Source organism: Kryptolebias marmoratus, linkage group LG21 (genome assembly GCF_001649575.2).
Source record: "Kryptolebias marmoratus isolate JLee-2015 linkage group LG21, ASM164957v2, whole genome shotgun sequence".
NCBI lineage: Eukaryota > Metazoa > Chordata > Actinopteri > Cyprinodontiformes > Rivulidae > Kryptolebias > Kryptolebias marmoratus.
The window spans coordinates 11,084,906-11,109,518 of NC_051450.1; the positions used below are offsets into that span (position 1 = coordinate 11,084,906).

Below are 24,613 nucleotides of genomic sequence, written 5' to 3' on the forward strand. Positions count from 1 at the left end.
ATAGCTCCAAAACAAAGACATTCTCCCCGATCGCCCCTCTGGCTTTTCTTTCCCCACCTCTCCGCTGCATGTCTGGGAGCAGCTGACAAAGAACCCTCCTGAGAGTGGGAGGGTGTGGGCTTAATGGGTTGACTGGTGAAATCACTACCAATACCCAGTGGTGTGGAGCTGGACGCAAGCCACAGTCCAGAGTGTAGCTGGGAGGAAAGAGAGAGGAGGAGACGCAATGCAACTCCACTGCTTGTTTTGATTTTATCCTCAAAATTTCAGTCACTTGGTTTAAATGTCCCATAGCTGAGATACATAAACTTTCTCTTTCTCTCTATATATAAAACACTAAAACGCTAAATTATAGAGTAAGAGAAGCAGCAGAAAAGCACAGTGTGAGACGAAACTCCCATACTGCCTCGGTAGAAATGGTTAAGGTTAAAGGATAAAATACCATAAAGCTGTTCCAAACAAGCACAAATTATCTGATAAAATACTATTTAATTATGCATGCAAGCTGTTCATCAAATTACTCACTGTTATTGTCAAAGCTGCAAGTTTGATGTGCTGCGTTGCCATATGGTACTAAAGCCTGCAGGACGGTACATTTGCATGCCTATCCCTGCCTTTCTATGCATCTGAAATGAGACAGTTGACTGAATTTGAATGGCATTATGTGTGGATTTAGCTTTTCTGAAAACAATATTTTTAAGACTGTGATTCCCCTTGGCCCTCAATTTTCATTCTCACGCCTTTTAAAGTGATTTAATATTAGCATAAAAATAAAAATCTTGGTATTATAGATTGTAGTTTAGAGGAAATGGTGAAAATACGAGCTTGTCTTAAGTGCATGGCTTGAACAAAACAAAACAAAACAGTCTCATGACAGCAAACAGAAAATGTCACTATGAAACCTCCATTAGGGCCAACGACAATAAACGAAAGCTTATCCAAACACACACAAACACACTCACATTGCAAACGATATCGGTCAGTGAAACAGGACTACCCTGCTGCTGCAGAGCAGGATGACGCACAAGAAATTCCTCAGGCAGCACAACAAAGTGTAGTCGTCCCGAACCTCTCCTCCCCTCTCAAATGTTTTCTATGTAAACCTAACCGCCTCTGCCCCACACTGATATCCCTTTAACGCATTTCTAGATTGACAAGTATTCCTAAACGGGGGTCTGCGAGGATGCTCTCCAGCCTTGGCGCAGACCCGTCCACACGCTTACCCGAGATCGGACGCAGCTCTTCCTGGAGGCTTCTCGAAGCCGAGCCCAGGACATGCTGCGGTTTGGACTGGACAGCCCCAGCTCCACCTCACCCCAGTACGCTCTGGCCAAAAGCTGGAACCAGAGGCAGTACGGCTCGGACAGGCAGCCATCGACACCGGCCAGCCGAGCCCAGGGGCAACCTCCAGAGGATGGAGATGAGGAGAAAGAGCAGCAGCTTTCTGCGTTCTTGTCCACATCCTGCAGATCGGGGGGATCCTTCAGGTGAACCGGCTTACAGCCTGGAGGAAGCCCGTTCTTCTGGGCCAGCATGGCATAGCCAAGTCTGAGGTGGTGGGTCTAGGTGATAAAAGGCGTGAAAAACAATCCTCTGGTTTCTTCTTTACGTACAGTTAACTTTGCATTTAATTTCTTTCTTTGTCCTTCGCAGTCTGCCTCAGACTGCCTGTTCTGGTCTCAGTTCAGAGAAACAGGGCTGTTCCTCTGGACGTCCCACAGACACATGATGTTTCCACTCAGCCGGGAGGAGAGTGCACTGCAGAGAGAGCCCGGGCCGACTGAATGACGCACCCACCCACTCACCACACAAAACTCTCTCTGAAGTATGCACACACACACCAGGCAGCCTGAAGTGGATTTTCCTCCTCTCCTGCCTCCTTCATCTTCCTCCTCTCCTCTTCCGCAGCCAACCTTTAAAAGTTTTAGTCCTTCTCTTGCCCACACGTGTACTGCACTCACACGTGCCTCGGTCGATTAATTAAACATGAGAACAAACCACAGAGGGAACAAGATGTGAATACAAGTGGAAGGTAATAAACATTTTAAGAACTTTTAAAAGTTTTTAGGATAGGAAGCAAAGATACAACTAAGTTGCATAAGGCAGGAGACAGAAATAACTTGAACTGGTTTCAGAGCTAGTAGAAGAATACAAATACAGAGAAATCTATAAAACAGAAAAAGCACAACTAATCCACCCACACCTGAATGCCTCAGTTCATCTGGGAGCTGCTCATGTTTGAATGACTCACATGGTGAACTGTGGGAAAACCAGGAGTAGCATAATGTTCAGCACCTTTTCACGACTTTCTTTATCAGAATAATACATTTTAACTTATTGGTGAATTTTCTTGAAAGCTAAACTGAAGATTTGAGTTTGGATTTGCTCTAAAACTATCTTTAGTGCACAATTAACTCATCTGACAAACCTTTTCTACAAGTCTTTGCAACAAACTCAACAAATTTTCTCCTTCAGTATTTAATCTCTGCTTATTCATCTACTCTAAAAGCAAAATATGCTTCTAAAAGATACATCTTTTAATGTATCACTTGGCTAAAAGTTACTTGTGCAAACAATCACACTAATATAAAAAACAAATGCAACAAAACATATTAAAAGTACTCTTCTATCAGACAGAGCTACTATGCAGATTGTTTTAAGTTTGTTTTTTAAAATCTGTGCACACAAGACTTTGGACATTTGTCTTGCCGTTGACCATCTGGCTGCCTAAATCAAATTTCTGCTTCAAATGAATTGTAATAAAAAAACAGCATTAAACGTTGGCTAGAATCAATCTGACGGGACATAGCTGTACAGGAAAAGCTGGATGAAATGCACGGCTGAGAAGCTGCCTCACCTGATTGTACAAAAAGATAACCTACATTTGACAGACTTGTTCTGTATGAACAAATCTGATCTGATCCCAAACACAGAACCGTGATCAGAAAGAGAGAGTTTTCAGCAATCTGAGCTGCACAAGTCAAGCTAATAAATGTTTTAGAGCCACATTTTACCCTCCAACTGCAGCCCTGTACAGAAAAAAAACAGTCTGTGAAAAAACATTAGGAAAATTCTTGGAAAGTTTCCCACTTCATTTGACTCACTTAGACTCACGATGCTTCCCATTACTTTCAATTAACTAAACAGGCAAAATTAATGTCACTGAGAGGCCATATCCAGGCTAAAGTCTGAAGAAATACAAAATTATTGACATGTGTGGAGCCTCTTTTGTTAAATTAATAAAAACAAATGGAGGTATTTTGAGGTTTTATGACAAAACAAGAATTGTCTACTTTTACCTACAAGTTTGTCTTTTTCTGTGCCAATTTATACCAACAACAGGCAATTGACACTACAAATATTAAGTGAAATAACCTTGGGCGTTACATGAATATAATTCCATTTGCTCAGAATAATTGGTTTTCTTTTGCTATTTTTATCACTAGCGTAAGGTCTTTGAAGGAGTAAGACCAAATTGCAGGCAGGTAGACTCTGTATTATAACTCTGACGCAGAACAGGAGGAACCTGTTCAAGACACAGTGACAATGGTATAACAGGAGCTGACAACAATAAACCAAAAACCGATTTAATGAGGAAACAGGAAGTAAAACAGACCAAAAGCACAAGTAGGAAGAGTTTATAAAGTAAAACAGGAAACTGAATAAAAACACAAACACAGAATTCAGAACCGGGCTACACAAAAATCAAAATGAGGGACAACACACAGTGATGACAATCACCATCACACTTTCTCAAGGAAATACGCTTTTAGTACTTCAAGGAAAAAAAACAATCTCCTCAGAGACTTTAGGAGCAGAGACAGTTTTGTGAAGGGGGTGAGAATGTCTGCAAAACGGCAAAAATGCAACTACCAGTCTATTTTAATTCTGAGGAATATTCGCCATCCGAGACAGCAGTGACCATGAAAGCAACATCAGGAACCCAGTCGTGGAATGTTCCCTGTCAGGGTTCGGTTATGAGCATCTTGTTACCACATTCAGTCAGCCCAATTTAGCATGTGGTATTCTGTATGGAAAAGATAGCAGAAATAGAAGTCGCCGAGCACAACCATTTGAAACACTTGACCTGTGGAAGCCAAAACAAGGATTAAGTCTCGCAAGCGTGGATATTTTTGAGAACCATGCAGTTTGTGTTTGTGCAACACACCATCGTTCGAGGTTCCAATTTCCAGCCAAACAATGCTTCACTCAGATTGTTATAAGTTTTCAGACCACATCGTATATGTCTCTGGATTCCTGAAAATCAGAAACACATGACTGGAAAGAAGATCTGTTGGCAGGAGAGTTCATTTGGTGCCATGCAAAACACAAAAACAAGACGGGCCACCCAGAAATATTGTGCCGTTACCGTGGCAACAAACAAGACCACAATACTGTGTCCACAGACTTGGGGTGATCTTCGTGGGCGCTTGTGTGATTTCACGGTTTATTTGTGTGACCGTGATGCTGTATATTCGGTGTGGCTACAGGCGTCGTGAAGGACAGCAAACAGAGGATTTGAGGCTTGAGACGGGCCGCTCATTTCACTTCCTCAGACTTTCTTCTATGTAAACGAAGGTTGATAACAACCCACACACTGGATTATAGGATGGAAATACTTTCTACAGCTTGTTGTGCAAGTGCAGAGCAAAAACTAAGAAAAGGACTTTTGTGTAAGCTCTTTGGACTGGAGAAAATGGGATGCATTTTCAACCTTGAGGAAAGAACTGGTGCGGCTTTAGAAATCATTCAGATCATCCCAGGTACTGTTGCTGAATGTTCTAGAAAATTACCAATGAAGAGAATTACCAAAAAGAGAATATTCACCATTGCTATGAATGTCCAAATCCAACGTCAAGTAACCCAATCAAGGACTTTTTAATGGTTTTGCATCAACTCCAGATCCCTTTTGTTTAACATCAGTTGCTATATTACAGGTTCTCAAAAGCAGCAGCTCCCAAAGCTAGAAACAACCTACCACTGTAGGTTGTGAAACATTAAATGGGGTATTGAGATGATCTCCATAAATCAAATTAAATGTAAAATATAATCATTAATAATTTGTTTTCCTATACCTGTTAGAAGAGATTTAAATAACTGCCATAAATGGTTAAAAGTAGTCTCATGGTTGTGTCATTTTGTCCTTTTTAACTGACTTATGAGCTAAATTTGCAGACTTTAACCAGCAAAATAAGTCACAAGTTCATGTAAATATAACATAGCCTTTTACACTGCTAAAAACACAACTAAGGTCAAAGTGAAGCAGCATAAAAATCCACAATGTGCTGTTTGCTTGAACAACAAAAAGGTTTTTGGCTTGACTTCTTGTGACAGAAACACTCTTTTCTTTTCCTTCACAAGTTTTCCCACACCTTGTTTTGGTTGTGCCGAACCCAAAAGTTTCCACTTCACTTTGGTATAAAACTGAGAGCAGCAGTAACGGGTTAATGGGATCCTGCCCTGGCCAAACACACACAATAAAACAGCTCTTTAACACCAGCAAGAAAAATACTTTGAACAAGTTTATGAGACGCCACAAAGGTGTAGAGTCTAATCAAGACAATCCATCCAAGAAAAGCAGCAATAACAAACCAAACAAGCATGACCCAGTTAAGAAAAATTAAGTCAAACATGGTTATGGGCCACTGTGAAGTTCTACCAGTGGAATACCCGACTATCAGACAGAGTTTACTGCTTGTTGTGGCTCTGCTTGTTGCCCCGACGTCATACAGCCCGAGTTCCCCTGCTGATAACTGTGGCGTCACACACACTCACATGTAAGGCCAAAGAAAACTCAAACTAAGATGAAATAACAAGAAAGACAGAAAAGGCTTTTCAGTAGTCACCGAAGATTAAAACCACATATCGCTCCAAAAGAAGAAGCTATATTAGTGCTGAGCTGACACGTCAAAACGTAGAGTTTGAATTTGGATGAGATGAAAAAGCTGTATACTAGGACTCACCACAGACTTATCCCAAAAACTAAAAGGAGTTAGAAAAATCTGACAGCCAATATGTGTTTCCTTGGTTGTGAAACTCATTTCAGATGTTTATGTTTCTGAAAGGAAACAACAGAATGAAAGCCAGGTTGTTTTATGATTTTTGTTTGATTTCAATATTCTAAAAGTCTTAGATTTATTAGATGGCTATCAGCAGGTCTGATTTGTGTAACAAAGAGAAAGAAGCCTGTGGTCTTCAAGCAGCTGACGGGATTTCTGGACAGGGATTAAAGACAGAAGGCAGCAACAGGGCTCCAAAAAGTACCTCTGAAGTCTCCAGTTGGCGCTTGTGTGCGGCCACCTTTGTGTCTCTGTAGCTGGGGATGTTTTGTGTCTGTGTGTGGCACCGAAGAAGAAGGGAAAGTCTTGCAAGAGGATTAGGCTCGATTCAGGAGTGGCTTTTCAGGACTCCTGGCGGGTGTGAGATCTAATCTGGACATGCTGCATCTGGGCTCCGTGAGGTATTGCTTACTGTAACAAAGAAGTGGCTAATGAGGGCCAGGGGACAGACTGCTCTCATTCTGTGACTATAACCCATGAAACCATTCTTCATACAACACACAGGGGGTACATGTAGGGGTATAAGACCCACAACTGATAGCTGTGCAAAAGAAACAGTCTACCAGTGATGATTGAGTATATACAGAAGTTTTGATCTAGTTTTAACTTCTAATGAGTGTCCTAATCGGAGTGTAGGAGCCAGTGATTGAGTTACTTACTGCATATCAGTATGATGGGCATGTAATATGATTTTATTGTACTCTTCTAAGGTGGAGAGCAAATGCATTTAGAGCTTTCAGGAAAAAGAAGAAACTGAGATGATAAAAAAAAACTGCTGCTCAAAATGTACAACAGGGAACAAAGTAGACCCACTGAGTTGAAGGTCAATTAATTGGATCAATTTTTGCTGATTTTTTTCCAAATATTTTGGTCAGTCCTGAGCAGAGTAAGCCGATTAAAAACGCTGGTGAGCTGAACATATGACACTCCGCCCTTTTGTCAAAGAGCTTCCCCTGCAGTGCTGCCAGCTCCTCGGAGAACGGCTGTCCGAAAAGTCGCTAAAAGTCACTAAATGAAGTCATCCCCTGATTTGCATAATTGACCAAGTGCTTGTAATTGCAATGGATGCTGCAGGAGAGACAAAAAGTGATTAAAAACACTTTAAGTATGTTTCGAACTACAAATGAACTTACTTCTGTCAATTCTTGGTTTTTAAAATCTCACAATTCCAACCCTTCTTCAAGATCTGTTGTTCTTCCTAAAACAAAATGACCGAGTCATTACCTAAACTAGAAGCACTCAGAAAACGCAAACCTCCACCAAGGCCATAGGCGTCAATATGAAATAGTATGATCCAGATCATCATGTGGATCACCATCAAAATTTAATGAATTGTTTTGTGTTTGTGACAACCCCAATAATCCCAAATCTGTTCATTACTAGTTTTCATGTAATCTTGCAATCAGACTGACAAACAAACACGATCGAAAACATAACATCCTTGTGGAGTAACAAAGGGATCACCTGCGACCTTCACCTTTGACCCTGTGACCATAAAATCGACACACATCCTTTACCCATGAGATGTCTCGAAAACATAACCTCCTTGGCAGAAGTAAATAGCTAATGAGGATTTTTAAGTGTGGTCAAACTTTTGCATTGCAGCTTTTTTAATCACAATACATTGTAAAGGTAATTAAGAATAATAATTAGGGGTGGGTAAAATAATTGAAGAATCGATGCATCGCAATAATTTCATGCAAAATTCATAATCGATTAGGGGGCTCCTCAGAATCGATTCCCCTCCTGACACGTTGGGGGCGCTGCGAGTTTGGTTACTGTGCTGAGCACCTGAGTGCATAACAACAGTCATGGCGAGCAGCTGTAGAAAGCTAACTCCGTCAACTTTTAAGTCAGATGTTTGGGCTCATTTTGCTTTCCTGTCTAAATCTGGAACTCAAGAAGTCGACAAAAGCAAGGTGGTATGTAAGCTGTGCCAGAGAGAATTAAAGTACTGCAGTAACACGACAAACCTGCGCAATCACTTAACCAGATACCACGCAGATGCGCTACAAAAAGCACAACCTGTTGACTCCAAACAGACACAAATCGACAAATCATTCATCTCTAAACTGCCGTCAAGCTCTGCCCGCGCACAAAAAATCACAAAGTCTGTAGCCGTGTTTATTTGCAAGGACCTACGACCGTACAGTGTTGTTGAAAACAAGGGTTTTAAGAATATGCTAAAGATACTCGAACCACGCTACGCAATACCAACACGTAAATACATGACAGAAGTCGCTGTGCCGTCACTGTATACAGAGGTGAAGACAGACGTTTTGGAGTCGTTAAAGTCGGCCGAAAGAGTTGCTCTGACGTGTGATGGCTGGACCTCGAGAGCTACCGACCCCTACGTAACCATCACTTCTCATTTCATATCGGACGAGTGGGAATTGGTGTCAAATGTGCTTCAGACCAGGCCCCTTCATGGAAGTCATACAGGTAGCAATATAGCAAACTTGTTGACAGAGGCAATAAATGAATGGGGCATAACCGGAAAAGTGCCTGCTGTTGTTACAGACAACGCGGCTAACATGCTAGCTGCTGTCGGTCTCACTGATCTATTGCATGTTGGCTGCTTTGCCCATGTGCTCAACTTGGCTTCGCAGGCTGCTCTTAAAACCCCTGCAGTCACACGGCTTCTGGGCAGAGTGAGGCGCATCTCTGCTTTTTTTCATCGCAGCACTTTGGCCTGTCATGCACTCAAGAAGAATCAAAAGTTGTTGGACCTCCCACAACACAAGTTACTGACTGATGTCTCTACAAGATGGAATAGCGCTTTAGATATGCTGGAGAGATTTTTGGAACAACAACCAGCTGTCTCTGCTGCATTACTTGCACCTGAAGTGCGAAAGCAGGAAAAAGATCTATGCTCCCTTACAGAGGCAGACATTACAGCAGCAGAGGATATTGCTCAGGCTCTGAAGTCATTAAAGAAAGCCACCTTGGTGATGTCTCAGGAAAGCACCCCAAGTCTGTCTGTCATTGCACCTCTAAAAGAAAGACTTCTAGAGGATATGCAACCATCATCCAGTGACTCTGCAGTGGTGAAGGAAATGAAGATTGCTATGTGCAGGGATCTCCAAAAAAGGTATTAATATATATATAACTTTTTTGCAACACAATTAAATAATTTGTCATTAATATTTATAAAAACAATGATTATGGTGTACACAAAGTCACTTAAAATTTTCTCAAGGTACCTGGGTCTGAAGGATGAGCTCTCCATTGCTGCTGCCCTGGACCCAAGGTTTAAGGCCCTACTTTTTCTGTCAGATGATGATGAGCGAGAAGAAGTGTTCACGCATCTTATAGCTCTCACAAAAGAATTGGCCACTGTTAAAAGCTCAGTAAGTACTAAAGTATAAATAAAAAATGCATTCTGTCACATACACACCGAATAGTTTTGTTTTGTTGTCTTATGGAATGCTATCTTGTCTGCAATTATTTGAACACTGGCAAATTAATATACTTTTTATTTTAATGATTTAGCCCTACAATGCATTTTAAATGAGCTATTTGAAATGATAAAGCTCTTCTTTCCAATGCGATTATTTTCTTATTTTTTTGCAGCAACAGAGTGGGCTGATGGATGAAGACCGTGAGGCAATTGAACAGCAGGGAGAGCCGGTTGATGACCCTTCTGGACCATCACCAAAGAAAGCAAGGGACTCTTGTGCTCTGGCTGATCTTTTTGGAAGCGCATATACAACTCCAGTAGCAGTGTCCAGAACCACAGATACCAAGGCATTGGATGAGGTGGTGCGTTACAAAGAGGTGCAACCACTGCCACTCTCCACAAATCCACTCAACTGGTGGAGAGAGCATGAGGGGGAATACCCTTTGTTGTCATGCCAAGCTAAAAGGTACCTTTGCATCCCAGGCAGTAGTGTACCTGCTGAAAGGATCTTTTCCACAGCAGGTGACATAGTCACAGCCCAGAGAAGTGCATTGAAGCCTGAGCATGTGGATCAGCTGCTTTTTCTGAACAAGAATCTCCACGTGCCCACTTAGTCTGTAACCAGAAATGAAGAACAGTACTGTTACAGTACAATTCTTTATTTCTGGCTACAGTACTATAGTTCAGTTCAAGATATGTTAAAAAATGAGAGGTTAATCACTACATGTTCAAAAGCTAAGAATGTTTACAAGCACTAAACGTTTTCAGTGCAATTCAGTTGAATACAACCCTATGATTTGTGTTTAAATCTGCACTAATATGCACAGATGTTATTGAAATGCATTTTTATTTATATTAGACTTCAAGAGATAAGTTATGCCTAATTTTATTTTACATGCACTTTATTTTTTATTGTTTATTAAGAACAGTTTTCTACTGTAAGCACATTGCAGAAAAAAGTTTGTTTCTATGCTCAGAAATGTGATGTTACAGAAGTTTGTATGAAAATAAATATTTTAAAAATGTCAACATTATCTTAAATCATTTGTGTCTTCACAACTTTAAATCAATATCGAATCGAATCGAATCGAATCGCAACAGCAATAATCGAAATCGAATCGAATCGTGAGGTTCCTAACAATACCCAGCCCTAATAATAATGGTGAGTTATCTCAAATTCTTCCAGTATTATTTTCTTTATCTTTGTGCCTTTTAAATAGAAGCTCATTTTGTTCCAAAATAATTGTTCACTGGCACTTGTTTGAAATTTAATTTCAAGCTACATTAAATGTTAGAGTTTGAGATTAAAATCCACTAACACAATGGCCCATCTTTTCTTGCATGCTTTGGCCGTGAGGATGAGGTTGGCACAAGCTTTCGTTTCTTTTTGAAAGGCACCCAACTTAAACACAAATCATGATGCAACAACTCCAAAAGCTACCACTCTAACTCCCTGTGAGTCATTGCCCACCACATATTTATGATGAAGTACATCACCTCTCTTCCACTGGCAAAAAAAAAAAAAAAACAGCCATCGAATTTCACAGTTTGCTATGGAAACCAGTGCACAAGAGAGGCACAACAGCCTCCAACTTCCAGGAAGAAAAGAAATACAGGGGATTTCCATAAAGAAGGAGCTACAGCTACAGTTAGGAGAGTATGTGTTGGAAAATCACCCCAAAAACTAACATCTAAGACAAAAGAATGAAATCATTACGGGGGAGTGCATGAGCTTTGTGGATTTGTAAATTCCCCTGTGAGGGAGCGCTGCTTGATCTGGACAATAGTCTCCAGAGGTCCCTAGACACCTTGAGATAAATGCCGCTGCCAATCAAGCATTCAGGAGGCTGCTTATTCACTCCTCTGCAGCTGCTCTCGCCACAAAAGCAGCAAATATGTTTCTAATGACATTCCTGCTCACACCTCTTGAACTGGCCATTTCTAAATGCTGCATCACTCCACGTCTTCCAGACATTCTCCCCTCAGGGGGGTAAGTCCGTGTGGCTCAGAGGAGGCGAGATGACAAAGGGACCACAATCATCAAAAAGCGCTAATGAAGACACATTTATCCTCCTGTCAGGCTGACAGAATGATGCGAGATAAACAAGAGAGGAAGGCCACCCCTCTGTCTCAACAATCATCGTCTTATCTGTCTCTCGTGGATGTAACACAGGACTGACACAGCCTTGGTCCTGGATGCATTTTCTTAGTTGCACAAAGAACAAACAATGATAAAATAATTTTAATGCATTGATTTATTGATCTTTATATAAATAAAGATTGACTGAATGATTAAATCCAGAATGTATAAAACATTTACAGATGGCAATTCCTCCCTTTGTCTCTAAAATTTGCCATTCATTGATTCCTCATCTTTAAACCCTCTGAAATCTTTCTTTGATAAAATAAAACCAAAGTATGGCTCTCTAGTTAGATAAGAGAAGAAATACCAAAGTAAAGCAGGAGTAAACCAACGTAAAACACCTTTGTTCATCCAGAACATACACAAAAAAAGCATTTTTACTGTGAAACTCAGCATAGAAATCATGACTCAGACATGGAAAGGTTTGTACAACCACTTTGGGCTGTTTAAATGCAAGAATCAGTTGTAAGATTCATCCTGCCCAGACTTTCCATCTGTCTGAAAGCCTCCTTTAAGAAGCTGTCACTGCTGTATGCTTCATAAAGAGCCCATATAGCGGGGGCGTGAGATGATCTTAAAGTTGCCGTAGCTGGTCTGAGGTCTGAATGGGGCCGTGGGTAGAGGTGGAATGGTCCAGTCAAACCAGATGAATTCCTAACAAATCAATAAGGACTGTGTGAAGGATGAGCACCAACCAACCAGGCAGACACATGAAGCTCTGTGTTGCTCAGCACGAGATGTTGACTTTTAAAAAAAATCAACAGGTGCCTGTAGGTGTATTTAACAAAAGAAACTTTTTCTAGAGAAAACATTTTTCCCCAGCTGCCTCTTTTTTGACCACAGAAATTAAGAGCTAAACGGAGAAATGTAGCCCTGAACATTTCTGCTTTCTTGGACTATTTCAAGCTTTTTACCTGTCCTTCTGTCTCATTCATGTCAGCTTTAATATTCACAATAAATACAGTTGTTAATGTTTTTAAACTTCACGTTAAAACTACATCTTGCATACAGTTTTAATCAAAACAGATTTCAAGCTGTAGTAGTGAAATCAACTTTTAGCACCATGGCAAATACAATACAATCAGGCCTAGAACGAATATACCAAACACGACTTCTCTTGCATCCAACAAAGCTATTTTAGTCAACTGGTGAAATATTCAAAACCATCATTCAAAATTCATCAGGCGACTGGCGAGATGCTACCAACCTCTAAAAATATAACTGCACAGGAGAATAATAAATATTTATCTTCGCTACGTCTGTGTCGTGATCACTTCGCTCACGTGCAGCGGCTGCAGGTCGCTGGTGAACACTGCAGTAGAAGCAGCAGCTGCTGTTCCCTCAGTGGTAATTATTACTGCTGGGAGTCGGGCCTCATCATGGGAGGGTTGGCACCAGCCTGAATAGAAGCAGGAAGCCCCGCACCGAGGCTTTTGGGATGTAATTTACGTTAGGTTTTGATATGTTACTTGAATGTTTAGGCAATTTGTTTTGGGTTTTTTTTTCCACATAACTTGTGCATTTATTGTGCAGTATGGACTGGCTGAATATGAGGTATGTAGATCATTGTTGAACACAGCAAACACTCAAGTCAACTCGATTTATACAGCACTTTTTTAACACAAGTGTAACCGTAAGTGCTTCAAATAGATATAAAACTTGGAAGACAAACAAAATAAACATACAACATTTTTTTAAAAAGCAACCATATTGATTAAATCTATAAGTATATGGTTTAAATTTTTTAAAACCAAAACAAAAATACAGAAACAAATTAAATAAAATGGATAGAAAAAATGTTAAAGATTGACAACTCAAAGAAACAGCAAAGTTTCCTGACTTTGTTAGTTATATTGAGATAAAAAAAACAGCTAATGAGACTAAATTCAATGTGATAATTTGAAACCATGAACAATATTTTGTTTTACTGTTTCCTGATGTAATTAACTCATTAATTACTTCACAAGAAAAATAGAAGTATAAGCTCTGGTTGCTAAGTCTAACAAATAAAAACGCTTTTTTTTCATTTTCATTTACATGAAAAGACACACTGACACATACAAAAACATTGCGTTACTGCTGAGGCATTTAGTGGACTGTAAACCATTCGGTTTGGGACATATTTGGTGAGTTTATGACGAGAAGCACCCAGAACCGGAGCCAAGACTGATGAAGACTGTGGAACACACCCTTTAAACAACACGTCCACACAAATACACACCAAGTCCCGGGTTGACCAAAAGCTGTATATTATTGAAGAATATCTGATAAAACATTTAGTTCTTAGAAGTGTGGATGCCCACAGTCTTTGAAAATAAATCAGAATTTTGCAACATCCTGACCTGCAGCAAAGAGTTCTGTGAGATGTTGGTGTAGTTTCTGTAAAATCCACCCTCCCCGTCCACTTCCTTTCATTCCTCCTTTTTTTTCTGCCAATAATGGGTGTGTCCTCTGAACTCTCCACTTCTCCAGGCGCAGTTTGTTACACTTCATCAAACCTCCGAGTGAAGCCGCAGAGGCTTCGTCAATTAAGACGTGGTCATGAACGCCCCAAAAGTTCACTCTGTGACATCATGTTGCATCTCATCAAAATGACTTGTGGCTGCGTTCAGCTGAAAGGCTCTCTGCCAACCACAGTTGTCGCATGGTTAGGATCCAGCACGGCGCGTAAGCCAGCGTCACTGAAGACAGAGGACCACTTTACGGTTCTGATGTGGCGAATGATAAACTCAAGTGTCATGGTCTAAGAAAAACCCAACAAGGCTGCTGGGATGGGATCACACAGTTTGATTCCATGTCTGTGGAAGGAGATTTATGTCAGTCAGCTGCTTTTGGTTTGCTGCAGGGAAAAGGCATTCCTTCTCCGCTCGTTCGGCAGCACAGGACGCGGGCCTGGTTCTGTGGATCAGCACGACTCCATTAACGTCTGAGCTGCTGCCTGTTGTCAGCTGGTACTTCTTGCTCGAGTCACTGCAGGAGCTGGATTGGAACTGGGTTTAAAAGCCCAGATGGGGGATAAGGATGTGACGAGGACAAGAATGGGCGGGCATTAAAGTGATAGGCTGTCTTTGTTTTTCAGTCTTTAGTGTGATTGTGTGGAGTACTGATGATTTGCAGTAGACAGCAGTCAAATTGATCCCAGTTTGGAGACCTTGGGAGAAATTCTCATTTGAAGGTGAAACTAAATCCCTCCAGGAAAGAAGGCTCACAATGCAAACTTTAAAAAGCAGCTTCTGGGTATAAAATTAAACTACACAAACATTGTTCAGGTGATAAAAGTGTGTAGACTGCTAGGACAGTTTTGAGTTTGAGTCCTTTTAGATGTAAAACATCGGCATCCCACATAAAAGTAAATGTGTTTAGAGAAAAAATGGGGCTTGAGGCACCATTAGAAAGTTACAGCTATGAATTCAGGGGGATATCAAGGGACTGTAGGTAGAGTAAGAGCCCCACAAGGTGATGCACTCAGCTGACTCCTGCCAGGACCGTTCAGGGTGTGGTTCGGCGGAGTCTGCTGCAGACAGAGACAGACGTGGGATTTGTACCAGGCGGGGCAGGTGTGACCAAACAGTAATGTCCTGTATTAGCTGAGGGGAGAAGAATGTCGTCTTTCAGCTGAGCCCTAACGTCACCGGGTTTAGAGCATCTCGCTGGCCGATGCAGTTTCATGTCTGTCTCCTTTTTTTATCAGGACCGTGTGAATTATTGACCAGCATCTAGGAGGGAACAAAAACCTGTCTGCTTTCATTCAAAATTTCTGAAAAGGATCAAAGCATTCTTCCTGCGCTGAGTGTTTCCCCAAACAGCATCTCTTAGCAGCTGACATCAGAGGAGCACCGATGGTTCCTGCTTTTCTTAGACCGGTTACACTGCTCTCTGTAAGCCAGTCCAACAAAACCCAGTTATGTAATAAGGACGTGGGCCAGATGAACTGAAATAAAGGCTATTTAGCGCTCCACCTTTCTTCCCCACAGTGTGGAACAACTCAGCCATTACTCACTGCAATGTTTTCCACTTGTGTTTGTCCTGGGGGGCTGAGACCCCAAAGCCTCAGGGCTGACAAACCAGTGATCTGTGGGACTATCTGTCTGTATTTATTTTTATCCAAAGCCAAGCTGACAGACAAATAACCTTTACAACCAACTCCTTAACAAAGGGGTCCAACAATGTTATCATCAAATAGTCAATCCTAGACATTCCTAAAATTGAAAGTCAAATATGTTTTTTTTTTTTCCTATTTGGTTTTTGGCTCCATCCCTTAATCACAATGTAGAGTGATTCAATATGAGTTTCAACTCAGTTTACAGAATGTGACATAGTAAAGGAATAATCCCATGCAGTTCACATAAACTGTTTATTAACTAAAACCATTATTTCAGTCAGCAAACACAGAATAACATACTGTAAGCAGTTCCTAAAGAAAAATTGGACTTTGTCTAAATCTGAATCAGCAGCTCAGAGCTTTACAAAAACTGAAAATTTGAGTTGGCTTAGAAAACAGCAATTTGTGCATTTTTTAAATAACTATTCAACAATAACAAAAAGTCAAAATCAGCAAAAGATGTTCAAAACTATCACTCAGAATATGAAGTTTTATGTTATTACGGTTTTGTGTTAGTGACCTTTTGTGTAGCTGTAGTGAAAAAGGATAGGAGAAAAGGTTGTCGATGCTGCAATAACCCAGATTGATGACCAGATGGATTCACCAACAAACCCCACTGACTGCCTCTTGTTCTGGAGATGGGAGGAGAGACATGAGTATCTATGTGTGTGTGTGTGTGTGTGTGTGTGTCCTATAGGAACAGAAGTCATTGACAGTAAATGCACTGAGCAGGAGCGCCTGATTAAGCATTAAATCTGCCTCTAATCTGCTACTGAGTGAGTGATTTCTATCTAAATCTACTGGGTACTTTAGCTGTCTCTCACATGTAATTAGACTAAAACTGTGATGGACCACACAAAGATGCACACACATACGCACACCCTCTGTATTTTCACAGGCATGTGAAATGGAATTAGGTTTCAATCTTAGCTCTACAAGTCAAAGGTTAAGAGTGAGAGGGACCAGACTGGACTCTTGGCCTTAGTGGAGGCTTTGACAGATGAAAGCAGTGGCTCTGCACAGTGTGTCATCTCAAAGCAGGTGGGTGAGTTTGAAATGGTGTCAAACCCCCTTTTAATTTGAAAAGAATCAAGATGTTTTTCCAATATTTTGTGCTCAACATGGCAAAAATAAATAGCATACTAAAAAAATGGCATATTTAAATACAAAAGTTACATTTTTATATGTTTACAGCACTAATGAGATTCCTTTTTTAAAAAGTAGCTTATGTTAAGGTAAACTGTACCCTGTTTTGAACTTGCTTGGCATTCCAGTAAAGCAAAATGAAACAATAACAGAGAGGAGAGTAGTCAAAGATTTTAAATTAATTGTGCACACATCTTATCAAAGAATTTCTGAAGAAGACATCAACATCAAGAAGGGTCGAAGTCGGGATTAAATGACTTCCGAGGAGTTTAAAATATTCAAAGACAATGTACAAATGAATACAGAACACATTACTTTAGCAAAAAGCCAGTCTAAACTGGGAAAGTTCAACAGAACATGTGGGCAAGACTGAAGTTAATCGCACACACGCCAACATGTTTAAGCAACACTGGAAGCTATCTAAGGATTCTCAGCCTCTATCCTATTGGTGCAACCACAATAATCCTTCTAGGAGATACAAGATCAGCTGCTAAACTGAGCAACCCTACTGACAGCAATGTTCCAACACTGTGGCAGGAATAGTGGAAGGAGCCACTCTGTAGCCCTGATCTGCTGCATACGGATGTTACTGCATTGAATCACCAACAAAGCTGAAGTGGCGATAATTGAACCGTTTATAATCTCAGGGCTCTTGTGTCATGATGGTAGCAGATAACAACATTATCAGATAAAAAGAACAACTAAACAATCCATCCATTCTGACTTTGTCTCTCCCTCAATAATGATTTAACTTTCTGTTTTCACATCACAGATACAAAACTTGTATTCCTTGAGGATAAATGTATAATTTATGGACATTTCCTGAGATTGTATTTGTTCTTCGAGAAGGAACAATTTCTGTTTTAGGCACACTTAACAAATTAGAATCAAACCTTTCTTTTCATAGGGGCATCTCTCAACCGTGCATGCAAAATTTCAATCCCATCCCAGAAGTTTGCTGTTGTACAAATGTGTTGTCACCTTTACTCAGGCTGTATTATACCCCAACAGGCCCGAGCTGAGAATGAGTCCATGTAATGTGATACATCAGCATTATAAAGGGAGAAGTGGTGAAGGGAAGGGACGAAAAAGACGATCAGTGCTACAGTTTCCAGGTAACGATTGTAAACACAGTCAAAGCAAGACTGAACACCGAGCAAATCGATGCAAAAACCTGCATAATTATATGCCTGAAAAAGACCAGCTAGTTTGGCTGTTAAACACCTGACGGGATGAAATTACTCAGCATGTTTGTGCACAAGCTGTGTTGTTTAATGTGAATAAAACACCTGCTACAGAATACTTATTAAATAAAATCAAAATAAAGAACCGTGTTGCTTATTATTTTTTTTAATCTCTTCATACTTGTTAAAAGAAAAAACTTTTTCGCTCAACTTCCTTCCAAAGATGTTAACCACTTATGATCTGACACATCCACAGGGTTTTAATCTTACTTTAATTAGGCTACCACAAACAGCACTGACTTTCCCTGGAAATTACAAACAAATGATGTCTTATAACCCACAATTTCATGATCAAGACCTTATGTACTGTGTTAAAGAGCCATCTAAGGCTAAAAAAGACTAATTTGCAAAGTCGACCTAAATATCTTTGCATCTTTCTTCCTGTTATGGCCGTCCCCAAAAGCACAACAAGCTCCTTTCAAGGCTTCTACAGTCTGATGATGGAAATTCTTCTCCAGTAAAACGCTGGAAAAGTGGAAATATTTTAGGCTGAATACAACAGGGCCAGTATAGTGTAATGCTGTCCAGCGCAGGTCTCTGGGGAGGGTGACGCAATACAGGACGGGAGGGGATGTTGAGTAGAGGAGGCACAAATATGTTGACTATTACGAATTGAAGCGCCCCCTCCTCCTCCTCCACCGTGTCCACGGCAGTCCCACCCAATGCTGAGGCCCATCTGGAGAGCCTCGTGACCCAGATGATTAAAAGCAGTTGGTGAGATACGGCTAGCGGAATGTTGAAACTGCGGAAAGGCCCAGAGTAAGTATGTCTAAGGCTAAATGTCTGCAACGTGCATGTGATACAACCTTCCTCTGTGTGCGTGTGTGAAAGCGCTGATGTGTTTGGATCACATGTGGGCACGCAGTCACATGTCCATTAGTGCCAGTCAACAGCAATCAATCAAATCTGAGCTGAAAGGGCCCTGAGCTCAGTTGATGGATGTCCCCACTGGGACTGATGGGTTGGCTGAATGGGAGCATCGCTGCACCTGAATCACAGTTCTGTTCCTCTTGACCCGATTACACTCCACACAACAGCACTTACAGACCTGGTGCTCAGGATTATACCCATCAGCTTCTGCTATAACCACAGCCAATAAAAACCTAATGTCTTGGGCTAACACATATCTCACATAACTGTGTTTCCTTCTTCTATACACCCATCTGTTCCTAATCCAGCCTGGATGTCCGCACTCACACCCTCCAAAACCAAGTATTTACTAGCAGCATCCGTTGTGTACTCTCATCCTGTTCAAATGCAAACCAGGCAAATCCTCATCTGTGCTGATTGAGCACGACAGAAGAAGTCGATCTTTACTGCTGCCTTCCCAACAGGGGCTCCTCCACGCGGTTAATGTTAGTCTTAACATGTGCTTTACTGCTTAATTGAATAATGAAGAGATGAGAGACGAGGAAGAAAACCACACAACCAAGGTCTGCACCAAAAGCCTGTCAGAGGAGTATCATGCGGTGTGGCCAGGATACGTTGGCTTTAAAATGGTGATTTTTATAAGCGCTGTGGCTGCCCGGCTGTCAGCGACACTTTCATTATCTTTCACAAAACTAAATCCTGCACTCAGTCAAAAAAGTGACCACCCTACTTCCATTTCTCTTTAAAGCACAGTGATTAAAAAGTTGTTGTTTTAAGTGGAAGTTTATGTTATGTAATTTCATTCATTTTTTATATTTCAGGGTGGCTAATAAAAGCCAACTGAAACCATGTTTTCCATAATGAAGCATTTTCATCTGGCTGCCTGTTTTCTTCCCTTAACTGCTTGAATGTTTTGCTGCTCTGGACACACAATGTTACAACAACAAATGCATTAAACTAGGTATTGATGAAGGTGTAGGTGTTTGGATTTTCTTGTGTGGAAACTAAAACAGCAAGTAGGAGTAAAAGCCTCCTTTGTAACTTTTATTGCTAAGGATCTGTGTCCACATTCAGTCATTGAAAAGCAGGGCTTGGTCCCTATGTTGCGCAATTTAGGGCCACAAAAGAACATGATCATTCCAGTCATATCTATACTTTACAACGGGACCAAGAACAAAGCGGTGGAAGCATTGAAGAAAGCAGGTAAGGTAGCTCTAACAAGTGATGAATGTACGATCCATGCCAAAGAATTTTATCTCATTGTACTCAGCATTTTGACTTCGTTTTTGTTAATTTAGTTCCATAAATTTTGCTAGAATGAAAAATGTTTATACTGCAGTGTAGAGCAAAATATTTTCTTTCTTTTAGGTCTGAGATTCTATGCTCAGGATTTTGTTTGCAATGTTATTTTTTATGTATTGAATATTCCTTCATAATCACGTCGCAGCCCTTCGAATTATAATTAAATCGAATTTTGAAGTGCCTAAAGGATCCCACCCTGAGCAATTAATAGAGCAATTCCGGGTTAAATTATACATTTATATTACACTGCATGTACAGCTGCTTGTAGCTCCTCGTCCCTTCATTGCCTGGTTCTACTCCATCGTATTCTTTCTTCAAAGAGTAAAACCATTTTGTTTGGTTTCTACTTTTAATGGTACAAACTTTTGTAATTTTATTAGATACTACGCTCTGTTCGGGGTCTGTATTCTTGCAAACAAATTCCTTCCGTATTACCGAAGTAGCTTGCAGATGCAAACATGCTGCTCTGACTGTCACTGGGTCCAGACATTTATCAGTGTGCCAGCAGTTGACCCAGACGAGACAACATTTTGATGCTGGCATTGAAACAACCTTATTACCTGTATCTGCCATATAGCTGAATTGAGCATACATTGATTTCACCACTTGAAATGAAGCACAATCTCTGTTTTTCACTCAATGCTCAGCTGGTAAATGATGTGGGCCTATTGTTGACACTTTATATCATACAAAATACAAAACTGGTTCAGTTCAGTTTATTTATACCGTGCCAATTCACAACAAAAGTCATCTCAGGGCACTGTACAAAAACCTTCACATACATTACAAAATGCAAGTGAGTAAAAGTTATCCATCTAAGGAAGCTAGCTGATTACATCAAATCTTCAATTTGTTGCAATCTCCCATCCTGAGCAGCACTAAGGCGGCAGTGTAAAGGAAAAACTCCCTTTTAACAGGAAGAAACCTCCAGCAGAACAAGAACCAGGCTCAGGATGGGTGAACATCTGACTCGACTGGCTGGGGTTTGAGAGGACAGGAAAGAGACACAAGACAAACACAGAATGACTGGTCTGGGTGTGGTTTCTATGGGAGGAAAATCAAATAAAAACACCTGTTAATGATACAAATTATTACAAACACAAACATGGAGAGTAGAGAATGTAAAAAGTGAGGAAAAGTGGACAATCTGTCCTTCAGAAGTCTAAGTCTATAGCAGCATAACTAAGGGATAGCTCAGGAAACCCAAGCCAACCCTGACTATAGGATTCATCAAAAAGGAAAGTCTTAACCCTAGTCTTAAAAGTAAACAGGGTGTCAGCCTCACAGACAGAAACTGGAAGATGGTTCCTGATGAGAGGAGCCTGATAACTGAAATCTCTGTTTCCCATTTTACTTTTGGAAACTCCAGGAACCACAAGTAAACCTGCAGTCTGAGAGCAGCGTGCTCTGTTAGGAAAATATGAAACAATAAAATCCTTATAATAAGATGGAGCTTGGGTGTTGAGGGCTTTGTATGTTAGAAAATTATATTCTGAATTTGACAGGGAGACAATGGAGAGAAGCTAAACTTGGAGAAATATGATCTCTGCTTCTTACTCTCATCAGAACTCTGGCAGCATGAGCATTGCATTGGTATCATCATGAACAATATGATGTGGCAGCCCTACATGTAACATGAACAGATTGTTCACTCTTATGAAACTGTACCTTTTTTATTATTCAATCATAGATCGTGGCCTCAATTGGCCTCTCAGCATCCCGACAGGACTGAAAGTGCTGACATAGTTCCTGCCTTCTCACTCTACCTCAGCTGACGATAAAACATGTCACCAGTGGCTTATGGCTACAGTAACGTCCAGTTAGACTTGCAGCCAGGAGAGACATCATCCACTTGCTGAGTTGCCAAACATTACAATAAATCATCACATAAAAGAAATGACCCTGACAACAGCTAATATGTGTGCTGCAGTTCAATGCTCCAGCTTGTTGCTCACAATTTCACTGAGAAATAAAAAATATCGCTAAATTAAATTAAGTTAAAAATGTGCACAAAGAAGCCATCTGGCAAACGTGATTGTCAAGCAGGACACATGGTTCTGCTAAATCACCACGCCCTGGTCCAGCTGAAAAATATAAAGGCCTCATCTCTTCCTCTTTCCTCTTCATCTCCTGTCCCATCTCCCTGCACATCACTGCAATTTAAATCTCATACCTCAGGATTTCAGTCATCAGTATTTTTATTTACTCTACTTTAATAATAAATTTCTCTGATGGCTTTATAATCATTCACAGACAATGCTACACCGAGGGAGTGGCCATTGTATTCTCTATCACTATGGTAAACACCCAGTCAGCTAGTGAGCCACTCGCTCTGGCATGCAAAAGGCCCTTTTAAAGAATAAAAGCTAAAAGAAAAACAGATGGGTGTTGTTTGTTTCGGGAGAACAGAAAGTGGCGCTAAGAGGTGGACGGAGATGTGGAAAGTTTAACACAAATGACAATTTTGGCGAGGTTTTTCCATGTTGATCTAACCTCCGACACTGTCGGTGTGGCTTTGGTTCAATTCATCACCACTGATTTATAAATCAGGGCTCAGCCCATCTCTGTCAGAGGGACTATGGCTGTGGGTGTGTTCTGAATGCTAATGAATCCATCGAGATCAAAACAAAGTGGTGCACGGAGGTCATCTGGTGACAAGAAAGGGCATCATTTTCATTGCATTGATCCCTATTTTTTAAACAGTGAAGTCTCACTACTTTACAAGGCAACAACAAGAAAATACCCTGAGACTGCCTTTTTTTAATGTACTCACTAATCCATCTGAGCTAAATAAGTCAAGTGTTCTGTTCTGATAGGTGTGAAAGGAGCAGATGAGAGGACAGAGATGGTGACCGACACACACCAGTGATCTAAGGATCAGGACTCTGCAGAGGTATTATTCAACCTCCTGCCTCCCCCTCCATGCTCTTGCTGTCATGCATGACGTAACCGCTCTAGTAGTTTAAACTGTATCCTGCAGAAGAACCTCAGCTCAGTCATTCAAATCACCAGAAAGCACAAAATAATGAGAAATAAAAGCGTCACCACAGCAACCCTCTTCTGTTCGAGCAAGCTGGTGATGTTTTTAACAGATCCAAAAGAAAAAAAAGAGCAGGTGGAGTGGAGGTGACCTTTAAACACGTATGGAGGAAAACAAAATTCCATCTTTGAGTGAAAAGAATCACACGCTCAGAAATGCATGCTCATACAGCTCCACCCACTGGCGATGCTGCCACCAGCCCTGTCTGCAATGCACCAAAGAGAGCTGCATCTTTTCCAAGCTCATTTTTCATCAGCCAAGCCGACTCAGCGGCATTTATCGTCTTCCCTCTCCCTGTCTTCTTCCTCGCGCTAAAGGGAAAAGAAAATTATAGAGGAAATGCGCTTTTATGCACCATCCTTCGCTGTGTTGCTGTGCTCCGAGGGCAAGGCGTTTCGTGCTAAATAAAGCACCTAGAGGCGAGAGTTGTCGTTTGGGTTCTGAAAAGAGAAACGGCACGACTTTGTATTTGCTGCAGCTCAGTGCCCATATGTCACCAGGATTATGTGCCTGTGGTGCCTGCGTGGGGAGGGGGAGTGGAGGGTTACTGTGGCAGTATGAGGTGAATCAGCATTCTGTTCACGCCTCTTTTCACTACAACTGCTGAGGACCACAGTACAGCGTGTGCCAGCCACGGAGCTGCAGCCAGCTACAGCGCTGTGCAAAAGTCTTGGTCCATCCTGTTTCTTTAGATTTTCCTTCCAAGCAGCCAGACTGTTTTGTAATCTTCCAAAGTGGTCTCAGGCAATATACCCTCAGGCTTTCTGAAGGTCTTTCAAACCTTGTCGTTCAGTAAAACCTTTTGATACTGGATACTTTTATGCTCTTTTTCAATCCAGTACCTGCTTTTGTTCGGTACGCCTTTTAACTGTGATGTACTTTGATATCTTCTCGAGTCCTCCATTTGCCTACTTTTTATAACTACCAACTCCACAATATGCTGTTGAGGTGTTCAGCTCAAGTGTGCTGGCTAATATGAAGTTTCCATCCTGTTTTGGTTTTAAATTGTCCATAAAAAAGATTTGTTATTATCTTCAACGAAGAAGTCATGACAGTCATCACTATAAGTCTTATCAGTTGGATGCCAAACAAAAAACAAAAACAATATATGAGAAAATAACTGTGCAAATTGCTCATAGACGTTTTACTGAAAAAAAAACCTGGACCCAAAATAGTGTCACCAAAGACACGCTGTTAAAAAATATTAGTTAAAGCATACCAACTATAGCATAAAATTGTTCATGAATGAAACCTAAAAAAGAAGACCATCCCTCATCTTCTTGGATTAATAATAAGAATAATGAAAA

The 24,613-nt window shown here is 40.8% G+C and overlaps 2 protein-coding genes across 5 annotated transcripts in view; one reads left to right on the forward strand and one right to left on the reverse strand.

Annotated features, from left to right (window-relative positions):
* Nucleotides 1–24,613, reverse strand: part of LOC108230378 (rho GTPase-activating protein 21) — a 78,400-nt gene that overhangs the window by 42,287 nt on the left and 11,500 nt on the right. For 2 of the 4 annotated variants that reach the window (XM_017406475.3, XM_017406474.3), the window contains exon 1: nt 1,224–1,561. The exons of the other annotated variants lie outside the window; for them this stretch is intronic. In XM_017406475.3, coding sequence (XP_017261964.1) covers nt 1,224–1,535 — 312 coding nt within the window. In that variant the 5' untranslated portion in view covers nt 1,536–1,561. Of the gene's footprint in view, nt 1–1,223; nt 1,562–24,613 lie in introns of those variants that run through there. 4 annotated transcript variants of the gene reach the window in all.
* LOC108230379 (E3 SUMO-protein ligase ZBED1-like) lies at nt 7,729–10,488 on the forward strand. Its single transcript, XM_017406479.3, has 3 exons — nt 7,729–9,150; nt 9,259–9,409; nt 9,633–10,488. Exons 1-3 carry the CDS (start codon nt 7,871–7,873, stop codon nt 10,071–10,073), a joined length of 1,872 nt encoding a protein of 623 aa, XP_017261968.1. The 5' UTR covers nt 7,729–7,870; the 3' UTR covers nt 10,074–10,488.